At 34.6% G+C, this 26,342-nt stretch overlaps 1 protein-coding gene across 1 annotated transcript in view; it reads right to left on the reverse strand.

Annotated features, from left to right (window-relative positions):
• The window catches only part of LOC143258590 (dystrophin-like), a 194,731-nt gene that overhangs the window by 31,541 nt on the left and 136,848 nt on the right, over positions 1-26,342 (reverse strand). The window contains 3 exon segments of the mRNA XM_076517774.1: positions 8,408-8,597; positions 8,853-9,007; positions 10,873-11,084. Of these exon segments, the coding sequence (XP_076373889.1) occupies positions 8,408-8,597; positions 8,853-9,007; positions 10,873-11,084 (557 nt within the window).

Genomic DNA, 26,342 nt, shown 5'->3' on the forward strand with positions numbered 1-26,342 from the left:
CTTCCTACTCCATATACACCAGTATTTTGTCCTATCTTCATCATAAAATATAATCACTTCTCACTCCATATACACCAGTATTTTGTCCTATCTTCATCATAAAATATAATCACTTCTCATTCCATATACACCAGTATTTTGTCCTATCTTCATCATAAAATATAATCACTTCCTACTCCATATACACCAGTATTTTGTCCTATCTTCATCATAAAATATAATCACTTCCTACTCCATATACACCAGTATTTTGTCCTATCTTCATCATAAAATATAATCACTTCTCACTCCATATACACCAGTATTTTGTCCTATCTTCATCATAAAATATAATCACTTCTCACTCCATATACACCAGTATTTTGTCCTATCTTCATCATAAAATATAATCACTTCTCACTCCATATACACCAGTATTTTGTCCTATCTTCATCATAAAATATAATCACTTCTCACCCATATACACCAGTATTTTGTCCTATCTTCATCATAAAATATAATCACTTCTCACTCCATATACACCAGTATTTTGTCCTATCTTCATCATAAAATATAATCACTTCTCACTCCATATACACCAGTATTTTGTCCTATCTTCATCATAAAATATAATCACTTCTCACTCCATATATACCAGTATTTTGTCCTATCTTCATCATAAAATATAATCACTTCTCACTCCATATACACCAGTATTTTTTCCTATCTTCATCATAAAATATAATCATTTTTCACTCCATACACACCAGATATAATTCTATAGAATGCGAAGATAGCAATAACGGTAGCATCTTCATTCTAAAGAAGTGTAATCGTATATAATGCGACATACTAAACTATTATTAACGAGAGTATCTCCCTTTCACGGAAATGTAATTCTTTAGAATGCAAGAACTTATTAACTATTGTAAAAAAATATTCTTATTCCTAGGTAGTGAAAACACAAAAGGCACCTAATCACAAAAAGCCCACCAACAGTTTGTTTGTCGTACTATAATCATTGCAACTGCAAAAAATACTCCTCACTACCAACTTCTGAAACATATTCAGAGTGAGCTTTAAAACTAGAGAACATATCGCCATGATGTTACAGTTACATTACTTTTTATCATCTTTAAACGAAGCTCCAGAGTATCATACGTGAATTCCGTTATTCAATTATTTACAACAAATTTCTTGCATTTTGTTCTCGTATAGATATATAATTGATCAATTCGCGAACTTGCAAAGAAGGTTTTCCAGTGTTTTCTACAGAGATTAAAATTAGAAAGGGTGTTTGGATTTTCTGCAAGATCAGACCTTAAAGACGAAGATGGACTACAGTAAAGAAAAATAAATAAAAAAATTCACGACCATTTCATCAGCGGATTAACTTTCGTATCTAAACTACCAATATCCTCTCAATTTGTTCTTCCGAAACTACGGTCTGTATGGAAGATAGCAGCAACGTTTCAAATTGCATTTCCAATCTAAAACTAAATGGAACTTGTTTCATCTAGGAAGTTCTTAAAACAACTAGATCTCGTCGGGAAAAGAAGACCACTGGAGATATTGCATACACTCCCCCTATGCCACTCATTTTCGAAATTGCATGCGTTTATAATAGATAACACCAAACTTCACCTCCAAAAACTCAGAAAATCCTCCATAGATCCAGAATGGCAAAATATCCGGTTTATTTTTTCGCAGTGTGATGACAAATCTTGACCCTTGTGCATCCACTAAATTTTGGTACGCATCCGATCACACCTCAGAGTTACTTATCCAAAACTAAAGATGTCCAAACTCCCCATCATAACAAATCACTCAAACGGATTTAGAATCTGAATTCAAACTTGGGGAGGGCTGCTTCATACTAACTTACCATCTTGTCTGATACTTACTAGTTTTCCGCTAACAAACCAGTCAGATACTTACAAGGTAAGTCAGTAGATTGGTTGTTAAACTGGGTACAATATTTCAGTATACTTACCAACTTATCAAATAAATAGAAAAATAAGGAAAGAATAGAGAAAACGTAATGTTCTATACACACATACCACACAGGAAATCCGCTTCACGCAAATTGAACAACACCGAAAGACAACACCCTAAAACCATCCTAACATCCACATTTACATACCTTTTCTATTCCGTGAAGAATATTTTCAAGGGCGAATTTTAAATGCATCATAGTGGCTATGTATATATAACCAGGTGTTATATATATATATATATATATGATTTGTAAAATATGCCCGATTTAATTACATCGGACATAAGCTACTATGGAACGGGTTTACTCTCATTGCTATCGGTCATTCCACGCCTCTTCTAGGTATAAAAATTTTCTCTGTTTTTTGTATGCATGTCCAGGTCATACATACAACTTTCTTTCACAGCGTTATGCTGTTTCATTTTTCATACGTGCCCGCACTCTTCTTAATAGAACTTCGCTGCTACAATACTTGCCGTTTCACAGCACTACACACCACGAGAAACAGAGAACCCTGTTTATTTTCACATGTGGTCCACATCGGTTTCCATGAGTCCCCAACTTGACGCTCTGCAGTTACTTGTAAGTTTGAATATGGAAGAGGAAACTATGATATTTCTGTCCTTTCAGTTTTCTCAAAGGTTTACTTTTCCTCAACTTGTATGTTGTATTTTGCAAGTTTCACTGTATACATACATTTATTACCACAAGCTTTCCTCATCTGCTTCTGCGCCTAAACATGTCTAGAGGGTCCGTGATAAGTTCTGGAACCCCATCCATCCTCAGTAACATATTAAGTCTTAACTCTAGTGTCTGCCTCAGTAACATCCTAGTTATACTATGTACTTCACAAACCTTTCCCCAACGTCCACCTCTTCTGCTATATATATATATATATAAACTTCTGATAAGATCCTTCGAGCAGGACGGTCACGGGTCTAATACACGAACGCACGATGCAGTTTTAAAATGCTTCAGCTAACTCTCATGAAGAGGGTCTGCCAACTGATGCTGTTACTGTTAACTCCCCCCCTCTCCCTTCAAAAGTGGTCACTATAAATAACGTTTATTTTCTAAAGTGCAAATCGAGTCACAATGATTGAACAGCGGGAAAGAGGAACCGCGTGCGTTTATTTGAGACTACCACGTGTACATGTTCGCCCTTACGCAACAAGAAAATAAACCGTTTCTGACGATCTAACATTAAATGAATGCTTCAGAATACTCGATAAAAGTAGCTTTCCCTTGTTACGTAGTTACCACGAGATATATAATAATATGATACAGTGAAAGCACCACAGATATCTGAGACTGATCAAATCGAATCTTTTATATTCTATACACTCTTAAAGACTGAACTTTATTGCGACTGTCAGGATGTCATCTGGCCAGATGAAATCAATTAACTCACGTGTTTTATCACTGCACGTTTCCCAATATATTCTCTTTACGTTATTATTCTATATACTTTAATTTAGCAGCTCGTCTGTCTACTTGTCTGTTGGTATAGCTGTTCGTGTATCAGACCTTGTCACTATAAAAACAATCTCTACTTTCGTATATGATATTTACATACATGTTATTTATCAGCCAATATTATGTATTTATCACTTACCGATTTCACTATTTGTTATTTCAGTACTTACAAAGACAATATATATGTATTTCTACTTACTTGTATGGCTGTACCGATCTATTATTCATTCTACTGGTCAACTTTCTTTCTCTGTTAACTTAATACACCTATCTGTAGGCATGCTCATATTTGTCAATACATATGTGCGCCAAAATCTTTATTCTAATACATCGTGTACTGGTTCACAGGGATTGCTCGGATAATACAAAGAAATATAAGGGGTGATTCTGCATGTTTTAAACTGTCCAATTAAAATATGAACTTTATTCGGAAAGTTGAAATTATAAACACGACATAGATCTGTGTAGGGCATACAGCTAGCCATGACCGAGTCTGTCAAAATAATTTTACTTGCAGGGTGAAATAACAGCTAGAGGGCCGTTAATGAATTAAATATTCATAAACAAGGAACTGTGTGGTATCAATATGCAACATACACTTTAAAAATTGAAGTAACTCAAACAAATACTTATAAAATTCAATGATAACTTCAATGACAGCCAGTACCAAACGCACCAGATTCACCACTTATCAGAAGGAAGGTAGCTAGTTAGTAGTACCCACTGCCACAAGGGCGTTGAACTCAATAGAAGAACAGACTATCACACTTATAACGCATCGATATAACAGTGTGAAGCCGTTATTCAGGGGTTTTACAGCGAGGGCCTTGGATCCTCAACTCCGTAGCCCAGCACATGAACTACTATGACGTGTCGAGTTCTGATAGATATAGTGACTAGACACGAACTTATAGTTTTATATTCCATGTATATTGACGGTAATTTTTTGTCTACCAAAAATTGTGCAGTCTTTGAAACAAGCTGGGCAGTTGGCCTTAAAAAGCAGAGTTAGACACGTCAAGTTAAGCGTGGTCGTACCATTCACTCAAACAAATCATAACCTCTTATATTTCTTTTGATACCGAACTTGATAAATAACATGTGACAGCCATGCAGCTGAAACTAGCCTTTTTTACGAGTGAAAGTTAAGAACGTCAAGCTATTTACGGTCTCACTGACTCGTTCAAATAAAACGTAACCGCTTACATCTTTTAATACTGGACTTGATAAACAGGATGGTTTGTTTGTTTTTGAATTTCGCGCATAGCTACACGAGAGCTATCTGCGCTAGCTGTCCCTAATTTAGCAGTGTAAGACTAAAGGGAAGGCAGCTAGTCATCACCACCCACCGCTAACTATTGAGCTACTCTTTTACCATCGAATAGTGGGATTGACCGTAATATTATAATACTTCAATGGCATGTTTGGTGTGACGGGGATTCGAACCCGCGACCCTCAGATTACGAGTCAAGTACCCTAACCACTTGGTCATGCAAACAGGACGGGACTCGGATGATGGGGTTGTGCGTTTCCTTTCTAGTTGCATAGGCTTTTCAATAGACGAGAAAATTATATCCCAGTTGTTAAACGTATCAATAATATTCTGACACAAGGAAATGAAAAATAAATTTTGTTTTACTGACAGACGTTTAAAACGTTGAATAATTTGGACTTTATTTTGAAAACTTTACTGTTCAACTTAGTTAAAATTATAAACATGCGTTCACAATAATATAGTAAAATACTAGATGTCCTCCTGCAAGGGTCCCGAGAGTGTTCTCTTTCAAGAGCAAGAAAAACAGCAACAACAGCTGAGAGTAATCAATGTTATATTTTGCTTTTGAAGTTCATGTGTCATAGTGTTGTAGCCCTGCAGAGTACATAATTCTCCTCGTGGTGTGCGCACGTTTTGTTGGAGTCATGACAGTACAAATTCCAACGTTAAGCGTCCTTTATGTCATGTCATTTTAGTGTCAACTGATTGACTGACAACATGCTACTGTATACTGGTGCGAGTGGTTATAAAACAGGAGACCACTACCCTTTGGCCCCCCTTTTGGAAAAACTAGTAATAACTTCAGAATAATGAATAAATTTCAATAAGTGAAAATAATACATAGTTTATACGAATTTCATCGTCTTACTAGATGTTTATGGCCAACTCTGGCATTTCTTATATACCAAATTATTTTTCCAACATTTATTCGTGAAAAGTGAAACCTAGCTTGTGAATTTAAACAGATACCTTTTATCGCTGGAAAAAAACAATAGCTATGACGCATTTTGTTTGTTTGTAATTAAGCACAAAGGTACACTATGGGCTATATGTGCCCTCTCCTTCACTGGTATCGAAATTCGGATTCCGTCGTTATAACTGCAACCATACCGCTGTGCCAGTTGAGGGAATGCTGTATTTCTATTTCATCTATACACGTTAGGCTGGTAACCTAAGTATCTGTCAAAATTATGAAAACCGTGGCTATGATGATGAGATTAGCAGCGTATAACATGGAGATTCACTGTATTGATTTTATTTGTTGTCAAGAGCACAGCTACACAATGGGCTACTTGTGTGGTGCTCGTCCTGGATATCAAACCGATTTTTTTCACGTCGTAAAGTTCAGAGACTATCTGCTGGCTTTGTCGCTTGGAGGTGTGCTGATTTTGTTTGTTGTCACGTACAAAGCTACACAATGGTGCCCACCACGCGTATTAACACCCGATTTTCTTTTGCGTCGTAAAGTTCAGACCTACCTATAAGCCATTAGAAAGAGCGCCAATTTTCATGAAATACACACAATACATTTGATTATACAGATATGTTCTATATTTGTGGCTCAGAGCGTGACGTGAAGCTGTAACAACTTATTATTTTGTTTTTAGCATAAAATGAACTTCTGTTACACTTTGAGAATCGAACTCTCGATTTTAGGGTTAGAAGTCAGGAAACTTGTTACTGACCCACGGGAAGGCACCAACATTCAAAGCTATAATTTTGGTAAAACACTATTAAATTTTTAAAACGTTTCTGACAAAATAAATTCACGTGCTCAGTGTGTTTATTGATTTGTTTTGAAGTAACAATAACAGTCGACATTTTTCGTCATTTAGTCCTTAATATTTCTAGGGTAAAAACTGTTGTTGATAGCCTTGTCTAACAAACCGTAGAAGTTCCCACGACATGGTCACACCTTAACAAAACTTGAACAAAATGTTTGTTGTTTAGAATTAAGCACAAAGCTACACAATGAGCTATCTGTGCTCTGCCCACGACGAGTATCGAAACCCGGTTTTTAGTGTGTAAGTCCGCAAACATGCCACTGTGCCAGTGGGGGGGCTGAACAAGATGTACTCATAACAAATACAACGACCTCTAGTATTATTACACGTAGACACATCTTTAAAAAATTGCAATTATAAACTAAGTAAATTCTGAAGAACGAAACGTTGCAGAACTAAGTTGTCTGTTTGTTTAGTTTTATTTTTAACACAATGCTACATAACAGGCCAGCTGCACTTTGTCTACAGGGGAGGAATGGAACCCCTCTTTATCTACAGTTTCAACCCACAGGCAACTCTACTACCACCCACCTTTAATTGAGTTTGAAACTTTATAAAGTTTCAAAAAAACTGAGGCAGACTACTGTATATTACCCATAACACCCGATTTAAAAAACAACCAAAAATATTATTATGCTGGTCACTTTTTGCATCCGTTACTACCAAAAACCGAAACGCAATCAATCTTTGGTTTGACTAGACAATTGTCAGTTTCACTAACCATTTTCATCGCTACGGACAACAACAGTTCGGAGTGTACACAAGTTAATGTTAACTTCTGATAAACTTAGATCACTTACACTAATCATGGCTAAGCGTCAACCTGGTAATGAATGTAGCTAATTTAATATACTGTTCTTTTCGCAGCCGTCACGCCACTAGAACGAACTGCGTAAATCCCGTTTAATCCGTTATTAATTTCCTTTTTCGTTTCTTCACGAAAATAACTACATAAACAGTACGCTAATATTCTCGAGCCTGAAGCAGGTCGTGTGTTCTCAGTGCCAACAGGAAATATAATTACCTTTAACTTCTGATAAATATTGACTTTTCTAAGTACAACTTGTGTAAAACATAGCACACTTTAATAATTTTAACTTGCACGTGTCGACTGTTCTATTTTTCTATACTCTCCTTCTTAACTACTAAGCCGTAATCGTGTTATAATAAAATTGTTCAAAGTTTACCCTACTAACGTCTGTTGATGTGGATTTAAAAACTACTAGTTAGAAACCCCAAGTCAAGATGGCTACACTCGCGTCACGTATCGCTTGGATACCAGTTCTAATCAAACAGATGGCTGGAAGGCTCACGTACAGCACATCCACTATTCTTAGAGAAACAAAAACATGCTGGTAGTATAGTTGATCCCAAAGTCTCTTACACCACAATAAATTCAAAAACTTCGTCACGTTACTAACAGGAAACTAAGAAACAGAACAAGAGGTAATTGATGTCCTTAAGGGAGGTTATGATGAACAGGAGGAAGATGCTGAAAAACGACACTATAACTGATACCAAAGTTGTGGCTACTTTTAAGACCTGTCAGTGTAAACTAAACGTTGCCACAACTGTATGCCTTACATGTCAACTGAACAGTGCCCTTAGATACAATATTAACGACATTACAGCCACGATAATCATGAACGTCCATGTGCATCTCAAGACGTTTCTTGCTCCTAAGAAACGTGGAAAAATAAATAAACAAAAGAGACCACTTAGGGCTTTTTAAACTCTTTTTTTTTTTTTTCTGCTAGAAACGTGTGGGATAAGAAGAAACGAACAGCAATAATGGGAAGTCTATGGAGTAGTCAAAGTTCGGTGAAGCATCGCAGACGACACATTTAAAATGTTTTCAATGGTTGGTATTTAACCGCAAAATGACAACGAACTGACCTTCACTTGTTCAAGCCAACTGGTTATGTTTTGGTCATCTTTCTGAGGCCCAACTCGGCTGATGTCGGACTCTAGCATCTCCAGTGTGGATTCTGCTTCAGAGAGCCATGCTAAAAATCCGTCCAAAGCTTTATCCAGCTGTTGTAGAGATATAAGGGCATTCTGGAGGGCTTTGCCACGACTCTGAATACTAGAAACAAATCATTAAAAACTTGTATACGACTTTTACTTAAACCATTAACTTTCATAATGTAAGAGTGGGGCATATTGAGCCCTAATTTTCTTTATAAAAGTGTTACTAATGTTCAATATCTGACGTTAATTATTCTGTAAATGTATAATTTGAAAAAGAAACATTACACTAAGTAGTTGTATGAACTTTAATAACACTGAGGTATAAGGCCATTTTATAATTCTATATAATGGACGCGGCTTCGCAACTTACCTATGGCAAAGTTTAGTGTAGCGCTGGTAAGCCTGATCTGCTGCAAGCCGTGCTTTGCTCGAATCATCACGTGGATAATCTGTTGTCAATTTCTGTGCATGTCTATTCAGGCTTTCTATGGTCGACCTCCACTGGTGCACTTCGTGCCGAAGAAGCTACAAATTACGAGAAGTTTGACTATGAAAACACATCACATTCATACCTGAATAACAAACACCTACACGGGCAACAAATTTAAATTATTTCTAGAGTTGATATATATCTTGAAACGTTTTACCACGTTTCGAAACACGTAGTTTCCAAATAACCAACTGTTAGCTAATTTCCATCTAAAAACTGAGGTGTAGTCACTTAATACAATTATTAAAGTAATTATTATGATTATTCTCCGCCTCACCCAGTCGTAGAATTCAATGCTGACAACCGTTGCCTTTTAATACTAAACTATACATAGTGTTTTCCTAGGACTTCTATTGCACTCTTTTATAAAACGTTGTACAGCGTTATAAATACTCTAAACATATGTACTCCGGTAATATTAAAACAGATATTCAAATAATTAAAAATTCGCTATAAAATGAGTGGATCAAAAATATTCCCTGTAAACCCTACAGCTTAACAGTACTCAAACTGGCACACAGAGGAGTCAAAGTCTTTGTAGCCTCTTACTGTAACATAAGCAACTCAAGAACAGTTTTGTTTCTTTTTTTTTGAATTTTGCGCAAAGATACACGAGGGCTATTTGCGCTAACCGTCCCTAAATTAGGCCCGGCATGGTCAGATGGCTAAGAGACTCAACTCGTAATCCAAGAGTCGCGGGTTCGAATACCCGTCACACCAAACATGCTCGCCCTTTCAACCGTAAGGTCGTTATAAGTTACGGTCAATCCCACTATTCATTGGTAAAAGAGTAGCCCAATAGTTGGCGGCGGGTGATGATTAGTTGCTTTCCCTCTAGTCTTACACTGCTAAATTAGGGACAGCTAGCGCAGATAACCCTCGTGTAGCTTTACGCGAAATTCAAAATAAACAAAACAAAAACAAACCCTAATTTAGCAGTGTAAGACTAAAGGGAAGGCAGCTAGTCATCACCACCCACCGCCAATTCTTTTGATACTCTTTTACCAATGAATAATGGGATTGACCGTTACATTATAACGACCCCACGGTTGAAAGGGCGAGCATGTTTGGTGTGACGGGGATTCGAACCCACGAACCTCAGATTGTAAGTCGAGCGTCCTAACCACCTGTCTATGCTGGACCACTCAAGAACAGGAACATGTAGCAAAACACTGCTCCCCTAATCCTTCTAGAATGGAGTATATAATGTAATATCGCAAGATACTAACAGTGTATACTGTGATATACTCAAACGTTTCTTTCATGTAACCTTATCTAAACAACTGGAAATTCTAGGTAGAAATGTGTTATATTATAAGGATAGCAAGCATCGAATACTTTTTCCAAATGTATAACAACATTAAAATGGCTCCTTTGTTTTTCCTTCATGTTAAACACTGAAGAAAAAAATCGCATGTAGAATTAACCAGCATGTCAAATACTCGAATTTCTAAAGTCTGCTTGTTGAGATATAATTAATTTTCAAAATCCACTACTTGTATTATGATTGTGTTTCAAATATAATTATTCTGTTAGGCAATACCAAATTTTAAAGTACACGCTAATTTTACTTTTTCATTAAAATTTTGAAGTATAATTTTTCAGGATTCAATTCTGAAAATACAAATTTTTACATGCTTCATTTAATTCTTTATGATTTAGTTTTTTAGATCAATTTTGTCATCATCACGTAATTAGAAGAAATACGTTTTTACAATGCTATCCTTTACCTGAAAACAATGTTTAAATTACATTTTAAATCTCACAATACTATTAAGAACAGAAAATGTAAGTATAACATTCCATGCGCTGAAAACCCGAGTTTCATCTTTATATAAAATTGAAAAACGAAATACACGATTATAGTTCAGTCATGTCACATTATCTACATTTCACCTACTCTCTGTTCCTTCAACTGAACCTCCAAAACGTCTAGAGTTTGTCCGACAGGTGGCAGCTTTTCTAGTCTACATTCAGCACGTCCAAGCCACGCTTCTACTTCGCGCCTTTTTTCCTCAAAACTTCGCCCATCAGCAGATATTCCTTCCAGCTTTTTCTTTCGTTGCATCGCTCTTTCTCTTGCGTCTTCCCAGTCCTGTCTCAGTTGTTCGACTAGATGGAAAAACAGTCCTAACATCAGTATCCAACGTTCACTCGAATGATTAGAAAACAATCACGCTGACGATGCACATGGAGGTTGAAAATTAGGCTACACATTCTTATCTTAAACAGCCAAGCCATTTCTTCTTTTCGTAGATTATTCGCTTACAAACGTGTAAACAGTGTTCCGAGTCGGTCGATATTACAATCAACAATAGAAACCACTACATACGCAGCTATAATACAATACCGAATGTTTATGTGTAAAAAGAAAAAAACGCATAAGAATAGAATCCTTCAAATACTGATAATAGCACATTATAAGTTGATATTAGTCAAATAGTTAGTACTGTCATTTTTTAAAAAATAACTCTGTGTCAAGAACTCCTTTTGTATGTAAGAATGACTCAAGTTTCAGAAAAAACAATAACGCCAAGAAAAAGTTCAATATTACGTCTCAGACTTCTTCAGACAGAATGCTTTACAGTAATTACTAAAAACCTGGTGGTACTTTGAGTATACACATCTTTAATATTAAAACACTCTCGAGAAGATCACACACACTAAAAATTACTGTAGGTGGATAAAGTCTAGATGAAATTTCGGGATTTGGGGTAGTTTTAATGTCAGTTTAAAACCGTAGAGCACCTGTTGATTTAAAATGATTTACTACGATGAAAGCTAAATAGAAATGTCGGGCAAATAAACAGTTCGTTCGGATCATGTTCGAAAGAAAGTTATACCTGATAATCACACAAGTTTTCAAAGTGCTTTTGTTAGGACTCAGTTTAACTCGACCACATGTATAAACAACATGCACATTGCCAGTAAAATTTGTTTTAGAAGCTAGCATAAAAATAGACGACAAATAACGTTAAGAAAACAGTTAAAGTGAAGATCAAGGGACAAACATCTTCCACACGTTCTGACTGCCATGAAGACTTTGCACAAATCAACTACATTACCAATTATAAGTCAATGTAATTATTTTTTATTTGTTGTTTATCATTACACTTTCATGATAAAAACTGCTTTGCTAAGCTAGTTGAATATTGTGTTACATTACTGGAATTATACTAAAAATATCGTTAACACTGAGGGTTTTGTTTGTTTTTGAATTTTACGCAAAGTTACACAAGGAATATCTGCGCTTGCCGTCCCTAATTCAGCAAAGGTTGAAAGGGCGAGTATGTTTAGTGTGACGGGGATGCGAACTCGTGATCCACAGATTACGAGTTAAGCGCCCGAACCATCTGACCGAACGCAAGTCTCCTAAGCTCGCAGAACTTCAGCAATGAGGTTCTGAACTGAAGGAAAAACACCTTCCAAATATTTTAGTGTGAACGCCTTTTCTAAGCAAGATTATTATTAATTATACTTGTTATAAAACATTAGTATTAGGCCTATTGTATTTTTAACACTATATTCTTTATTTGTCCATGCTGGACCAACAGTGAGGGTAACCAAATGATGGATCAATAAAATTTAAATTAACGACACTTGTAATAATGCTTTAGCGTTAGACATATTATTAAATTCTGCATTCTTAATCTAGTACCTTAGTATCTTTCAAGAATTGGAAGCTGACGATGGATACGGTGAATATCGTGTAGTTTAAATACTATTATTACACACCTTCCTAATTCTTAAAAAAAATCACTAAAAGATTATTTAAAGTGTGTACTGGTTAAAATATAATAAGCCTGATGTTGTTTTCTTATGAAAGATATAACGAATTATTACTATATTCCCATCAAGCTTGTAAAATGCATTCACACCATACAAATGCATCAAAAACTTTACGGATAAAAACGAAAGAAAAGTATTTTTAATTATTTATACAGAGGTCCAGGTTTATTTTTTGTTTCATTCAAGTACATAACCTACTATGATCGATAGTTATTATTATTATGCTAAACTATTTATAAACGATAAACTATCCTATAGCTTTGATCAACATATGTATGTAAACAACTACGTTCAGAAGATACTAAATCGAACGCTCATTCTGCAAACTATTACATCTTGAAATATGTTTAGTTATGTTTGTCCACATGTAAACAACATCTACAGATTGAATTATCATAAAATTACGCCTATTCGCTTTACTCGCTTCTTGGGAGGATTCCAAAATTGGTGATTTGACGTAATGTTCCAACTAAGCATACAGCCATCCACGTGTAACTTCATAGGGTATTGTACGAGTAAAAACATTACGTCTTCCAAAAAACGTAAAGTTTTGCTACAATATTAAGCAGCAAGTTAGGTACTGTCTGTGCGACAATTTTAATGCCCGAATATTTTCTTTCCGCCTATGTGATATAAAGCGTTCATCCATGCTAACTCGAAACATCTAACTGAACAGATTTGTGTTGCAGACAACTGTTCACACAAGGTCTTAATAATACAGCTCAGCTGTAAACAGATCTTCTGGTTCAATGGGCTACATACAATACAGCAGTTAGTAAATACGTTAAAAAAGTTTGTTGTAAACTTACATAGTATCCTTACGCTTATATTTATCATAGTCACACAATGTAGATCTATTTACTAGCGTAACAATCGGCCAAAGTTTGCTCTAGATATTTCTGTACAGAAGGTGACGAAAGAACCAAACAACAAACCACAGGGGAATACTGGTTCTCTAATGAAGTTCGTTATGAAATTATATAAAAAACATCATGGTGTACATATAAAGAATGTTAAACATATTTTTTTTTCCTTTGAAAACTTCAACCACTTACAGAACATAAATTACGTTACTAAATTACTATTTTTGTTTTATTTAGTTTATATCGAATTTAGTGAAAGGATAGAGAGTAATTTGCAGTGTGTGATTTCTCACCTTTGGGCCAGACGAGGCTTACCGATCACAAGAGTAGACTGCGTTTCGGTAGGTCCAGAGTTCGAGTTGCAATATGCCACCGAACAAGTTTGGTACTTTCAACTGTGGGGCATTATACATGTAACACTCAATAGGCTATTGGGTTAGAGTTAGCCAAATAATAAGAGGTGTGAGGGTGTTATATGTGTGACGTTAATAAGGTTCTCGATTAGAGTTAGCCAAATAACAGGAGGGGTGGGGGTGTTATATATATGACGTCAATAAGCTATTCGATTAGGGTTAGCCAAATAATAAGAGTCATGTAGGTGTTAGATATATGACGTCAATAAGCTATTCGGTTAGGGTTAGCTAAATAATAAGCTGCAAGTAATGCTGCCCAGTTACTTTCCTAAATTAGGTATAACTATATTTAATTCTAAGGGCCTCTGACTTAACCGTTTAAGCCCGCGCTTCGCATAAAATGCTGTTTATACAAATTGAAAACACTCAAACCTTGGTCACCAAACCCTGCTTGTTACCGATCAAAGAAGAGTAAAATAATATGTGATTATACAACAACAAAGAGAATGCTTAAATTAATAGGTAAAAGCAAAAATAATAAAATGTTGCAAATTACAATTCTTGATTTAGGATAACTTTCAAAAATTGCATTCTGCTGTGGGGCTCCAAGACACCCATCACGATTCATAGATGCTAGAATGTAGCAGTCAAACTTCTCTATTGTGCCTAATTACTTCTAGCTATCCCATAGAATCCATATCTGAAAGAAAAAGGGTTGGAACACTCACCCGTGGTAACTGAGCAAATGTAACAAGTTTGGCCCAACTTACTTATGGTGAAGACTATGAACAGTTTCAGATATGGAGTTCCCAATATTCAGCAGAGGCAAGATTGAGATTCAGTGGTCACGAAAAAAAACAACATACTCTAATGATCGAGTAATCTTGGAAGGGGGCTACACCATATGGGTAAAGACATCTTCCGGGCTGCCCCGAGTCTGTCTGCTAAGTCTGCTCGTTCTGGGAAACGTTAGCTGGCCATATATACGTACATAGCTACTGGAGAATTACACAGAACATTTATATTTTACAACTTTTGCAAAGTACAATATGGCGTACGTTAACAATTGAATAAAAAAAAATACAATTTCTTGTATTATGGATATTTCAGAATTAATACACATTAATTTAATTATTAGCATATTTCTAAAAAAAAATCATGTCCCACATTTCAATAAGTAAAAATTATTCTGTGAATTTATGAAAAAACAACTTTACGTTTGATTTTAAAAATAAACTACGCATTTGTTTTAAACCAGGGATTCCTTATAAAAGTTTTTTTTTCCTTCACGGGCAAGGATAACACTGCACAACAATTTTTTTTTTGAAAATTTTTGCTTCCTGAAAAGTTTTTGCTGATTGTGACAGGTACCTGGTGGGTATGCACAAATATAGTTTTATTTTTGCTTCATCACGTAGGAACTCAAAGAAATAGACAGTTAACTGTTTACCGGCAATAATGTATTTAATTGCGTTTATGTTTCTAAGACGCTATTAAGTTCAACATAATTTAAAGTGTTTTGTTCCTAATTTTCGTTTGCATTCAATGTACGGTGCATCACGTTGTAGTGTCCAACAGCAGTCAGCAAGCATTGACGAATTCCAGTTGCCCTGATATCGTTTTTCCATTGTAGCAAAACTGAATATTTCGATGAAACGGTACGTGATGGGCAAATTTGGATGTGATTTTTGTGATCAGCATCCAAAAATCTATAAGGAATATCCAAAAGTGTTCAAGAAGCAAAAACTTTGTTGTGCAGTGTAATTAGATCCTTGTGGAGAATATTATCTTGTTTGTTTTGAATTTCGCGCAAAGCTACTCGAGGGCTATCTGCGCTAGCCGTCCCTAATTTAGCAGTGTAAGACTAGAGGGAAGGCAGCTAGTCATCACTACCCACCGCCAACTCTTGGGCTACTCTTTCACCAACAATTAGTGGGATTGACCGTCACATTATAACGCCCCCACGGCTAAAAGAGCGAGCATGTTTGGTGTCACGGATATTCGAACCCGCGACCCTCGGATTACAAGTCGAACGCCTTAACACGCTTGGCCATGCCGGGCCATATTATCTTGTACATGTGCGAGTAATCGTTCTGACGAATAGGATAAGCCTAGTTCTATTACCCCATCCTCTATCATCCCTTCTCAAATATTAAAATTTCAACGTAAATATTTATGTAATATTATGTTGAATTTGCTTTAATATAAATTTAATACATTTTTATGAATGTGGTACCATATTCACATTACGATAGAATGAAATATTGCACTATATAATGTATGAAAAGAAAAAAATCCAATTCCAGGTATCGAATCGTCAGGAGGAAACAAAAGTACAATAAAATATACTCGTGGACTTAACTTTAAACTCATTTTACATATCAAGAATTACAATGTAAGCCTTACTCTTTTCACGCAATCTACTTTAAGGTTTTATTTTATAGGCTAGGCCTAGTGACTGTTTTTTCACACAAAGCATTCTAATTGGTATACATTTCTTTTGTTTGTGAGGTTAAATATATGATGTATTAGTAGATGTACAATTAATAATCTATAATTAAATAGGCCTATCTATTATGATGCTAATAATAAAGATAAAATTTCCAGATTCAACTTATTCAAGCGCTCTACCAGTTACGCTGACTTGACTTCAACCATTGTACACAATAAGTATTATAATTTTAGCTTTATTCTTTTAATATAGTCTATTGTATGACACAATTTTATTTTATAGACTAGGTCGAATGTTTGCTTTTTCACACGCAATATTATAATTCTGCATAAATTTCTTTTGTGTGTGAGGTTAAATATATAATGCATTAAAAAGGTGTTTAGTTAATGATATATATAACTAAATGCTATATTCTAAATCAAATGTTAACTCAAACTAAACAAAAAAATGTTAAGTCTGCGTAGAATTTATTTGTGAAATGTAATTATAAATTTACTGGTTTGCCCGACAGACGGCACACGTGTGCAACAATGAAAATTGTCGTTTGGCGTACCTTCACGCGAGGAAAGTGTGACCTGTGAAGCGAATGCGGCAAACAAGCATATAAACACCGATATTTTGTTTCATGTATGTATGTATTCACTAAAGAGAACATTACTTAAAAGATTGCAAGTTCTACCTTGAGTTTTTTTTATTAACATGCGCGCAGTTCACTTAACTTCATAAATACTTAAATAATTACAAAAATATAGAAAAGCTACTACAACTACGGTTTGGTAAAAAAGAAAAAAAGATAAGTTGGGGGAGTTAGCTAAAAGTGCGTTGTTTTAGAGTAACTCCATATAATGGGCTATCTGAACTTTGTTCACCGTCGTAGATACATGCCGTGGGAATTTTCCACAAATGTAACAGCGGCAGACTTCAAAGATCTCTCTCGATCAGCCTTAATTAATGGCTTGCTTCGACGTAGTCTTCTCCAACGAAGTTCCAATCAGAAAAGCTTGCAAAATAAATTTATAACTTTACATTAAAGACCTCAACCTACTGATGCATAACCTTGAGAACCGACTAAAGAACTCTTCTAGAATCTGCAACCTCAAAAAATTCAACAACCAAAACTATATAGAAATGGTTTAAGCACGGGCAATTCGGTGTCACCAATCGAAGCTCACAAGTTCATGTAACTCAAGCTGTCAATTCAGCTTTACACCCACCACTATATTAGAACACGTATCTAGGTAATACCTTTGCCGGATTCATATCTCCAAAACACATACTTAGCTTCATCAACTACATTAACTTCATACACCCAAATATTAAGTTATCCAATTAATAAGACAAAGACAACAAGCAACTAACATTTCTAAACCTCAACATCACCATAACGTATACAGAGTTTAAAACAAAAATCCACAGGAAACTAATTCATACTGGAATCTACATTCCACTCCATAGTATTGGTTAATTGAAAAAAAAAAAAAAAAAAACTCAACACAATAAAAACCTAATATACACAGTACAATACTTTCTCACCGGACAACCTTAATGACGAAGTCAACAAACAAAAACGATACTTAATCAACGTAAATAAATTTCCTACAAAAACTGTAGAGAGAAACCTTAACTTATAACATAATGTACAATTAACCAAACACAAAACACGAAATTGTTCCACACCTTACATTCCAGACGTCAGTGACAAAAACATTTGAAAAAAAAACAAAATTACAGTGAAAATATAATATTCCAGTAAACATTAAATTCATCCAAAACCTAGGTACCAAAATAATATTTACACCACGTGAAATATATACTGATAAACACAAGTTATAAAATACAATATAACAGCTGCCATGAATTTTGCATCAGAGTGACTAACCGAGAAATGGAAACCAGGTTCACTGAACACACACAGACAAAAAAGAAACATCCTTTTTGTAGTGTTTTTGAACACTACAACTCAAATAAAATGATACAACCATGGAAAATAATAGACAGAGAAACTTTTCTAATACAAGAACTTACACTTATAATGAACCAGCACAAAGGAACACTTTCATACCTGTAAATAATTATTTTCATAATTATTCGCTTAAATGGAATATCGTGTGGCACTATACTGTTGTCTACCAATAGTATGCAACACAATACATATATATATATATATATATATATATATACACACACACAATGCCCTCTACAGCCATATACATATATTAGTGTCATCCCCAGAACACGTGCTCAATGACGGTCAACTTTTCAAAGTCGTTTTTAACCTAATTATGACCTAAGCAGGTTGAAACATTGTCACTCGCTTGTATCGAGTTTTTATATATTTTTAAATACCAAATACCATATATCAGCCGTCTCTGCTATAAATATGAATTTCTGAGCGATCGGGTGATCCATACGAGTGACGGGGAACCTGCCAATAACAAGTGTGGTCGTTATGCGTTTGAACCTTTTTCTTTTTATGCCCCCGTTGCGAAACAGTGCGAGGCATACTGTTTGGCATTGTCCATCCATCCATTCGTCCCGGTTTTATGGATATCTCAAGATTGGATGGATGGATTTCGACCAAGTTTATATAACAGACACTAAAACACACGGGTTATTGAAAGTTAATTCCAAAACTGGAAAATCTGTTAACTATTCTTAATGATCATAGTTTTACTTTTACCTTCAGGTCCAGAATGCCCTTCATACTGTCCAGTGATTCTATTTTATTACCAAACGTATGCTTAGAAAGTTAATAATACCACAATCTATAATACATAGGTCAGAGCTTCCAATACTACAAGAGAGAGAGAAAAGGATAAAATAAAGGCAAACAGGTTTTTAATTAATCAATTATTCTTTCACCTAGACTTTTACTCATGACCTTGAAACCTTAATCCTGTCTAGAAGTGTAAACGTGTATACTCTCGCCCCTAAGACATGTGCCCGTCAACGGTCAGTTGTAAACTCTTTTTGTAAACCTGAAGATGACTTAAGAAAGTCGAAACGTTGTTCTTTACTTTATTCTAATAAATGTTTTAATACCCACACTTAAGATACACTGCTACAACAAGTTAAGATACACTGGTACAACAAGTCAGTGCACACTCAGTGAATCTGAATTAAAAAGTATGTCTATTTACACGTGATAATTCCACTAGTATAAGGCAGAAAATTAACGAACATAAAAGTGAACTTGCACTAGATCATAAACCAACATTCTGTAGTGGTGTAGGAAGCCGGGGGGAGGGGACTTCTCCCCACTCTTTAACTTGTCTTCGTAAAAATACATACAATTTAATTCAGTTGTGATGGGTGCACATTTCACTTGGTCAAATAAACCTTTCCACCCCATTTTTAAATTTGCTTCCTACACTTCTCCTCTAGTTACTGTAAATGTTTCGAACTTTTTAGTTTCATGAGAAGCTTGTTGATCCTAACACCACAGACTACATTTTGTAAGATACAAAAGGGACTCTGGTTTCACCAGACGAAAAACTCTATTAGCAATACAATGATAACCCTGGTACGTTGTGAACATACTTAAGTCACGTGATACATCAACATATGCATGCATGAAAATAACAAAATAGCAGCATTGATTTAAAACGATAACAAAATATATTTAATGATTTCCAATACACTTAGGTTACAGCCTGAAAGATCTTGATGTCCTAACATCGTATTTAATTTCGTGTAGCAACTCATAAAATCATTTAATGTGATTTTTTCTCGCTTCATTAATTACAATTTTAACAAAACGTTTTTTTACTTCGCTAATACTTGTTTTAAAATGTGAAATAATGCTAACACACACACACATATTAAACATCGATTATTTAATTTATCATGGGTATCATTGTTAGTAGCGGGTCGAGCGTGATCTAACTGTTGACTTGCTGGGTAGTAGAACGAAGAGTTCGACATACCACACTGCTGAGCATTTTCAACGGTAAATGTGTTACAAAAGTGACAGTCAATCTCGTTATTTACTTTAAACAGACAAATCTCATCTGGCAGTGGGTGTAGTGAGTCTCTGCTTGGTCATTTAGCACACGTATTTACACAAGTCACGTTTAAGTGAAACTACAGCCAATGATATATTACGTAATATTTCACAGAGCTATTACCGTTACTTTGGCTAGAAAGGTGGGGGTGGATCTAACGATATTATTCAACTTAAACTCTGTCTTTTTATATCGTTCATCTGACAAATGATAATAAATAAGTTTTTTTAAACCAAAAATCAAACCTTTTTATCCACAAGATATATAACACAGAAAATAAGTAGTTATGTTTGATAAAAACATAAGCTTCATGCTTTAAATTACTATCTGCTTATTGTCAAAGGCTGTTTTAACATTTTCTTTCTATTTGATGTAACATTACTTACTGTTCGTTACTCTGTTCTATAAGTTTTTCATTACAGACACCTCAAATGATGCGTGTTACCCCATCTATACAACCAATTACCCAACGGTTTCTAGAACGCGTGAGTTGTTCATAAAATTTGACAAGCTAAATATATTTAGTGTTTTCTAAATGTGGTTTCGTTACTACACATAAACAGCCTTCAAATTCCAAATACCACTGGAACACTATAAAAACACGCACAGATATACGATTTTACTTGTTACTGCAACGGTATGTAGTTGTTTACAATGTTTTGCAACGTTGTAACGATATAAAAAAAATAATGATTTAAACAGCTGTGATCATAAAATACTGGATTATAGAATCCTTCATGATTAAAAAATCACAAATTAGTTCACTTACATATAAAATAAAGTCAGTTTATAGTAATCTTACATTGGCTTTTAAATTTAAATTACGATTTTGTTTTCTATCTAACACTAACTAGTTTCAGCTACACGAAGCAGCTTTGAATCCGTTGTGTATTGTAATAAATTAATGACTCCGTTTGACGCTTTTGTAAAACTGATAATTGAATTCCTACCTCCTTTGAGTAAAGGTGAGAAAATAATCCAAGAAAACTTGTCAAAAGATACAAAGAAGAAACTTGCAAGAGAGAGAGAGAGAGAGAATAGTTTTTAAAAATTAATGTAATAAAAAACTAGCGAAAGATACGATCCAGGCTCCTGCACCGTACGCATTTCACACGGCACGAGTCGCTTCTAACACTGGGCGAGGTGCTTATGGCCAGGATATTATATTCACACAACCAAACTGCGGAACTCGCATTGGAAAATCGAACTCAAAAAAAGCTTGTATACCGAGACGGCACGAACTCAAGAAGGAAGTAATAATGTTTAAATAACAAAAATATACAATTAAGTACAGTGAGCTGTAATTTTAATAATGAACCAAAAATCAAAACTGTTTCTAGTGAACAGACAAGCTTAGTTGTTGTAATTCCAATAGTATAAAGTTGTTAGCGTTCAGATTCTTTTAAAAGGATCGCGTTATTGAACGTAAACGCAGTAACGCGTGCATTCGAAGGCTCTTGGTACTCGCGTAATTATGACATAACAAAGCACCCTTAAACCAAATCTCTATACTTGCTATAAGACTGGCAGTGAGTGTACAAAAAGTTGATTATTTGATAATTTTCTAATTAATAATTAAAAATCCATTCTCAAGCATCTTCACCTAGACTGACTTCAAATGCGCCTGCGCACTAACTGAACCCTTAAAAAAAATTTATAATTCAACGTGAACGAGTCTAGATTACATATGTAAAAGAGGTACAATTCTATGTCCATAAAAGCTTGTATCAACAGAAATATGGATTTGCTTGCAGTTAACGGGCTATTTGTGCTCTGCCCCTTGCCGCTATTAAAAGTTATATGCCCTCATACTCGTGGTAAGCTACTAGAGGGCGTATGAATATGTCTTTGGGTGAACGTTCTAATACTTTGTTTTAGTGGACAAGAATTTTTAATTCAGAAGGCGATCTACAGGGAACTAGTAAAACTACTTAGTACAGTAATCAAATATACGCCCCCAAGACAACGGGCGAAAAATGGAAGGGTAAGTAAGATGTACGATGGAAAACAAACACAACATAATTGTTTTAGCTACATAACTTTTTTTAAAAATATTTTCTATATTAGTGAATTAAGCAATGATAAAGGAATAGCAATTTTTCAACCTTGACAAAAACTACACAATTGATTATCTGTGCTGTAATATACTCACTGAAAATATCAAAACATTTTCAAATTGAATGACAGCTATTTCATATCTAGGCTAATGTCCAAAATCAAAGATTCCTAGAGCTCAAATAATTATGAACTACTAATCAGAAGAAAGGCAACCACAAAGCAAGACTTGCCGCCACAAGGGCTTTGTACGATTCTCAGCCTAAACCTCTGTAATGTGCCCACTTCTGATAGCATGAAGCTTGCTGAGCAGCATCATATATCGAACTTTGGACCCTAAGACTGGTAGCCAGAAACGTTAATCACGCAATAACGTTTTAGAGAAAACTGATTATGATAAACCTTTAGTTACACTTACGGACGTAAGAAATTTTTACAGCTTACAAATATTCAATTACAATTAAAGAAGTAACACTAATGAAGACCTCACGATTTTAGGTTTAACGCTAACAAAAACTAAGCAGTACTCTTGTGTGAAAAGCTAACACGTCACTAATGGAATACCAAAGTTTGCGATGTTTTTCAAAATTCTATTCACATTGAAACGCACTCTGTCTGACCACTAGATTCCAAATATATTTTCAAGCCTCTTTGAAAACTGTGCACAAAATTCTGATCATTAGAGACATTAAGGATATAATAAAATTGAGATACTGGAAAATATTTAATAATTCTTTACGTATTTTGTCATTTCATTACTTTGCATATCGAATTACACTATGTAACAAAATTTTTACTTTTCCTTGTTCCTTGGCAGAAAGTGTTATTTCTCAATTGCTTATGCCTAAAGTAAATGGAAAAGACCTATTTTTCTCTTCAAACTTTGCTTTTGTGACCTAGGAGCGTATAACGAAAACATGATGGAAGACTATATTCGGGGGCTGATACGTGAAAATGATTTACATTACAGTCGAAAATCTCGAAAAACTACTCACTTCTAAACATTTTTGTATAACTTTGGTATAAATACATGTACATCATGATTCATATGTTGTTTTATTCAGACCTTATGTTAATGAAAATGTGCAAATTTGCTCGTTTTTACATAAACAAAATAGGATTTGTAAATTTCATTATTCAGGTCACAGAAGCAAAGTTTAAAGGGAATAATGGCCATTTTATGTACTTTTATAACATAAACAATTAAGAAATAACACATACTATCCAGGAACAAAATTTGTGTTACATAGTGTTATCGATGTTCTGTACAAACCAGTGAAAACGCATGCGAGTAAAAACACATTGAACAAGTGTAACACTAAACCACGTCTAAATGTTTCTAATAAAATGGAATGTACAAGATGGGGTAAAAGTTCAGATAATAACCGGAGAAGCTTTACCCGTCTTTTATAAAAGAAACCAACACATAGATGTAAAATAAAATGGATCGAGGAGATACAGGTTAACTGACAGTTTTTGTCATTTAAATATTTGAATGTAAACATTTAAAAGTTGTAGGTTAAACGTCCGTTTTTGTTTTTTTTCTACAAAACCTTATACTGAATGTAACGTACAAACATACAGTACAAACATTTATGGCTATTTTTCTCAATAAGTGTGGTAAACTGTAAGTTTGTTTCTTGTCAATAAGTATGGTACACTAAACTGTTTCTTGTCAATAAGTATGGTACACGAAACTGTTTCTTGTCAATAAGTATGGTACACTAAACTGTTTCTTTGCAATAAGGATATAGACAAGTTTAACGTTACAATAGCATAAAAAGTTGAGTTCATATACACTTGAGATTTTCATCCTTCAATTCAGTTTATACAGTTCTGTTTTTGGTAGCGTTCAGAATTCCCGTCTTTTGAGAAACAAAATTTCCGAAGAAATATTAAAACAAGGATATTTTGAGTTTACAAATTCTACAAGAAATTAAAAAACAATTCACATATTTAGATTTTATTTTACGACCATGATTGATCGCATTTCCAATAATGAGTTAGAACAGAGTAGAAAAAATCAACTACGACAACTACATTCGTTTTGTTTCGTCAACATATCCAGACATTTTGGAATACATCGGATTATGTCATTAGTAATCATCCCTAATACCATCTTAATGATAGCAAAAAGCTTTAGTTCAATACTTGTTTGTTCGTATCCGACTAGCTTGACATTATTCCATAAGTTTAGACGTAAACCACTGATTATCTGATGAGGAAAATCAGTCTGCACCTAGTTTCATTAAACCTTTTGAAAAGTCAATATATTCACGAAACTGTGACCATTTCACATATTTTAATTACATCTTATGAAACTCAACAGGTTCACAATAAACATGGAACTGTGAGTATTCCACAAACTTTAATTAAACCTTTCGAAAACCTCTAGATCTACTAAAAGCATAGAACTACGACTATTTTAACTAATTTATTAACTAAATATTTTAATTAAATCTTTTCAAACACAACAGGTCCACAATGGACATTAAACTGTGACTATTTGAATATATTTTAACTAATTTTTTTAAAAACCGCTAGGCCTACTGAGGATATGGAACTGTGAGTATTATACATAATTTAGTTAAATCTTTTAAAAACCGCTAAGGTCTAACTTAGGACATGGAACTGTGACTATTTCAAATTATTGGATTTAACTTAAGATAATCAGTAAGTCCATTTGAGACAAACACTCAAGAGCACGGGCACTAACAGTGCTGGTGTTGAAAATAAGTGTAAGAAGTTGCATTTTTAGTTGATTTGATAGTTTGGGAAACTTTGTGGAAACACTGTTGTAAATACAGTGGTCGAGAATGTTACTAAAAAACAAACAAACACGGATTGATTTGTTTTATTAACACGTGCAGCACAAGAGCAAACATCCACAGTTCCTGTGCGAGTTTTAAAAATCTACATTCTTTCATAGGATGCCAGATAATAGCATTCCTGGATCTTTCACGACTATACTTCACTTGTTTCGTAAAACACGCTAGCCAAAGTGTGGGGCGCCGACCGTGGGAGCGTAAATGATCTGAGGGAAAGGAATGGAACAACTAGAATCAATATTGCAATTACGCGAAATTAAACGTTTTAATACAAATTTTTATTAATGAAAATAATAAGTAATTACTGCAACATATAGAGTATTCTAATATGTATCCGTGCGTTATATTTAGTCATTTCACTCACTCTTTCACTCATTTAAAATGAAGGTTGGGCACAAGAAACCACATGTACTAAAGAGAGGGCGGATAACAAGTTTGGGGAATGCTCTAGTAAACAAAAATTCAACATTATTCTAGAGTCATAATTATCTAACACAAATCAATGATTAAGAGTTGATTTATAAATGCTCCCCCCTCGCTAGTACAGCGGTAAGTCTACGGATTCATAACGCTAAAATCATGAGTTCGATTCCCCTCGGCAGATAGCCTCGGCTTTGCTATAAAAACATACACATACGATTTATAAATAATTTGTTTATATATATATATTTGGTTTAATCCACTTTCAAATAGTAAATTTTAATAAACGATACCACTGATCTAGAAAACCACGTGGAGCGAAGGTTTCAGCTTATGAACCTGATATAGAAGTATCAACTGTATAGTACGTAATTACAAGCTTTCTCGAAGGTAAATTTTTCAACACATATATTACAAAGTTACCTGCCTGATGCTTCATCATCAACCCACATGAAACACAATCCCAATTAGATATGTTGTATTGATTTTAAAACTAAATCACAAAGATCCTAAGTAATTACTAGAAATTTGAGTATGGACGTTTTCTTTTTCTTTTCAGTAATTAATGGAATTTTACACATTTCTGCTCACAGAAAGATCTGGGTT

The sequence above is a fragment of the Tachypleus tridentatus genome, chromosome 8 (genome assembly GCF_004210375.1).
Source record: "Tachypleus tridentatus isolate NWPU-2018 chromosome 8, ASM421037v1, whole genome shotgun sequence".
Taxonomy (NCBI): domain Eukaryota; kingdom Metazoa; phylum Arthropoda; class Merostomata; order Xiphosura; family Limulidae; genus Tachypleus; species Tachypleus tridentatus.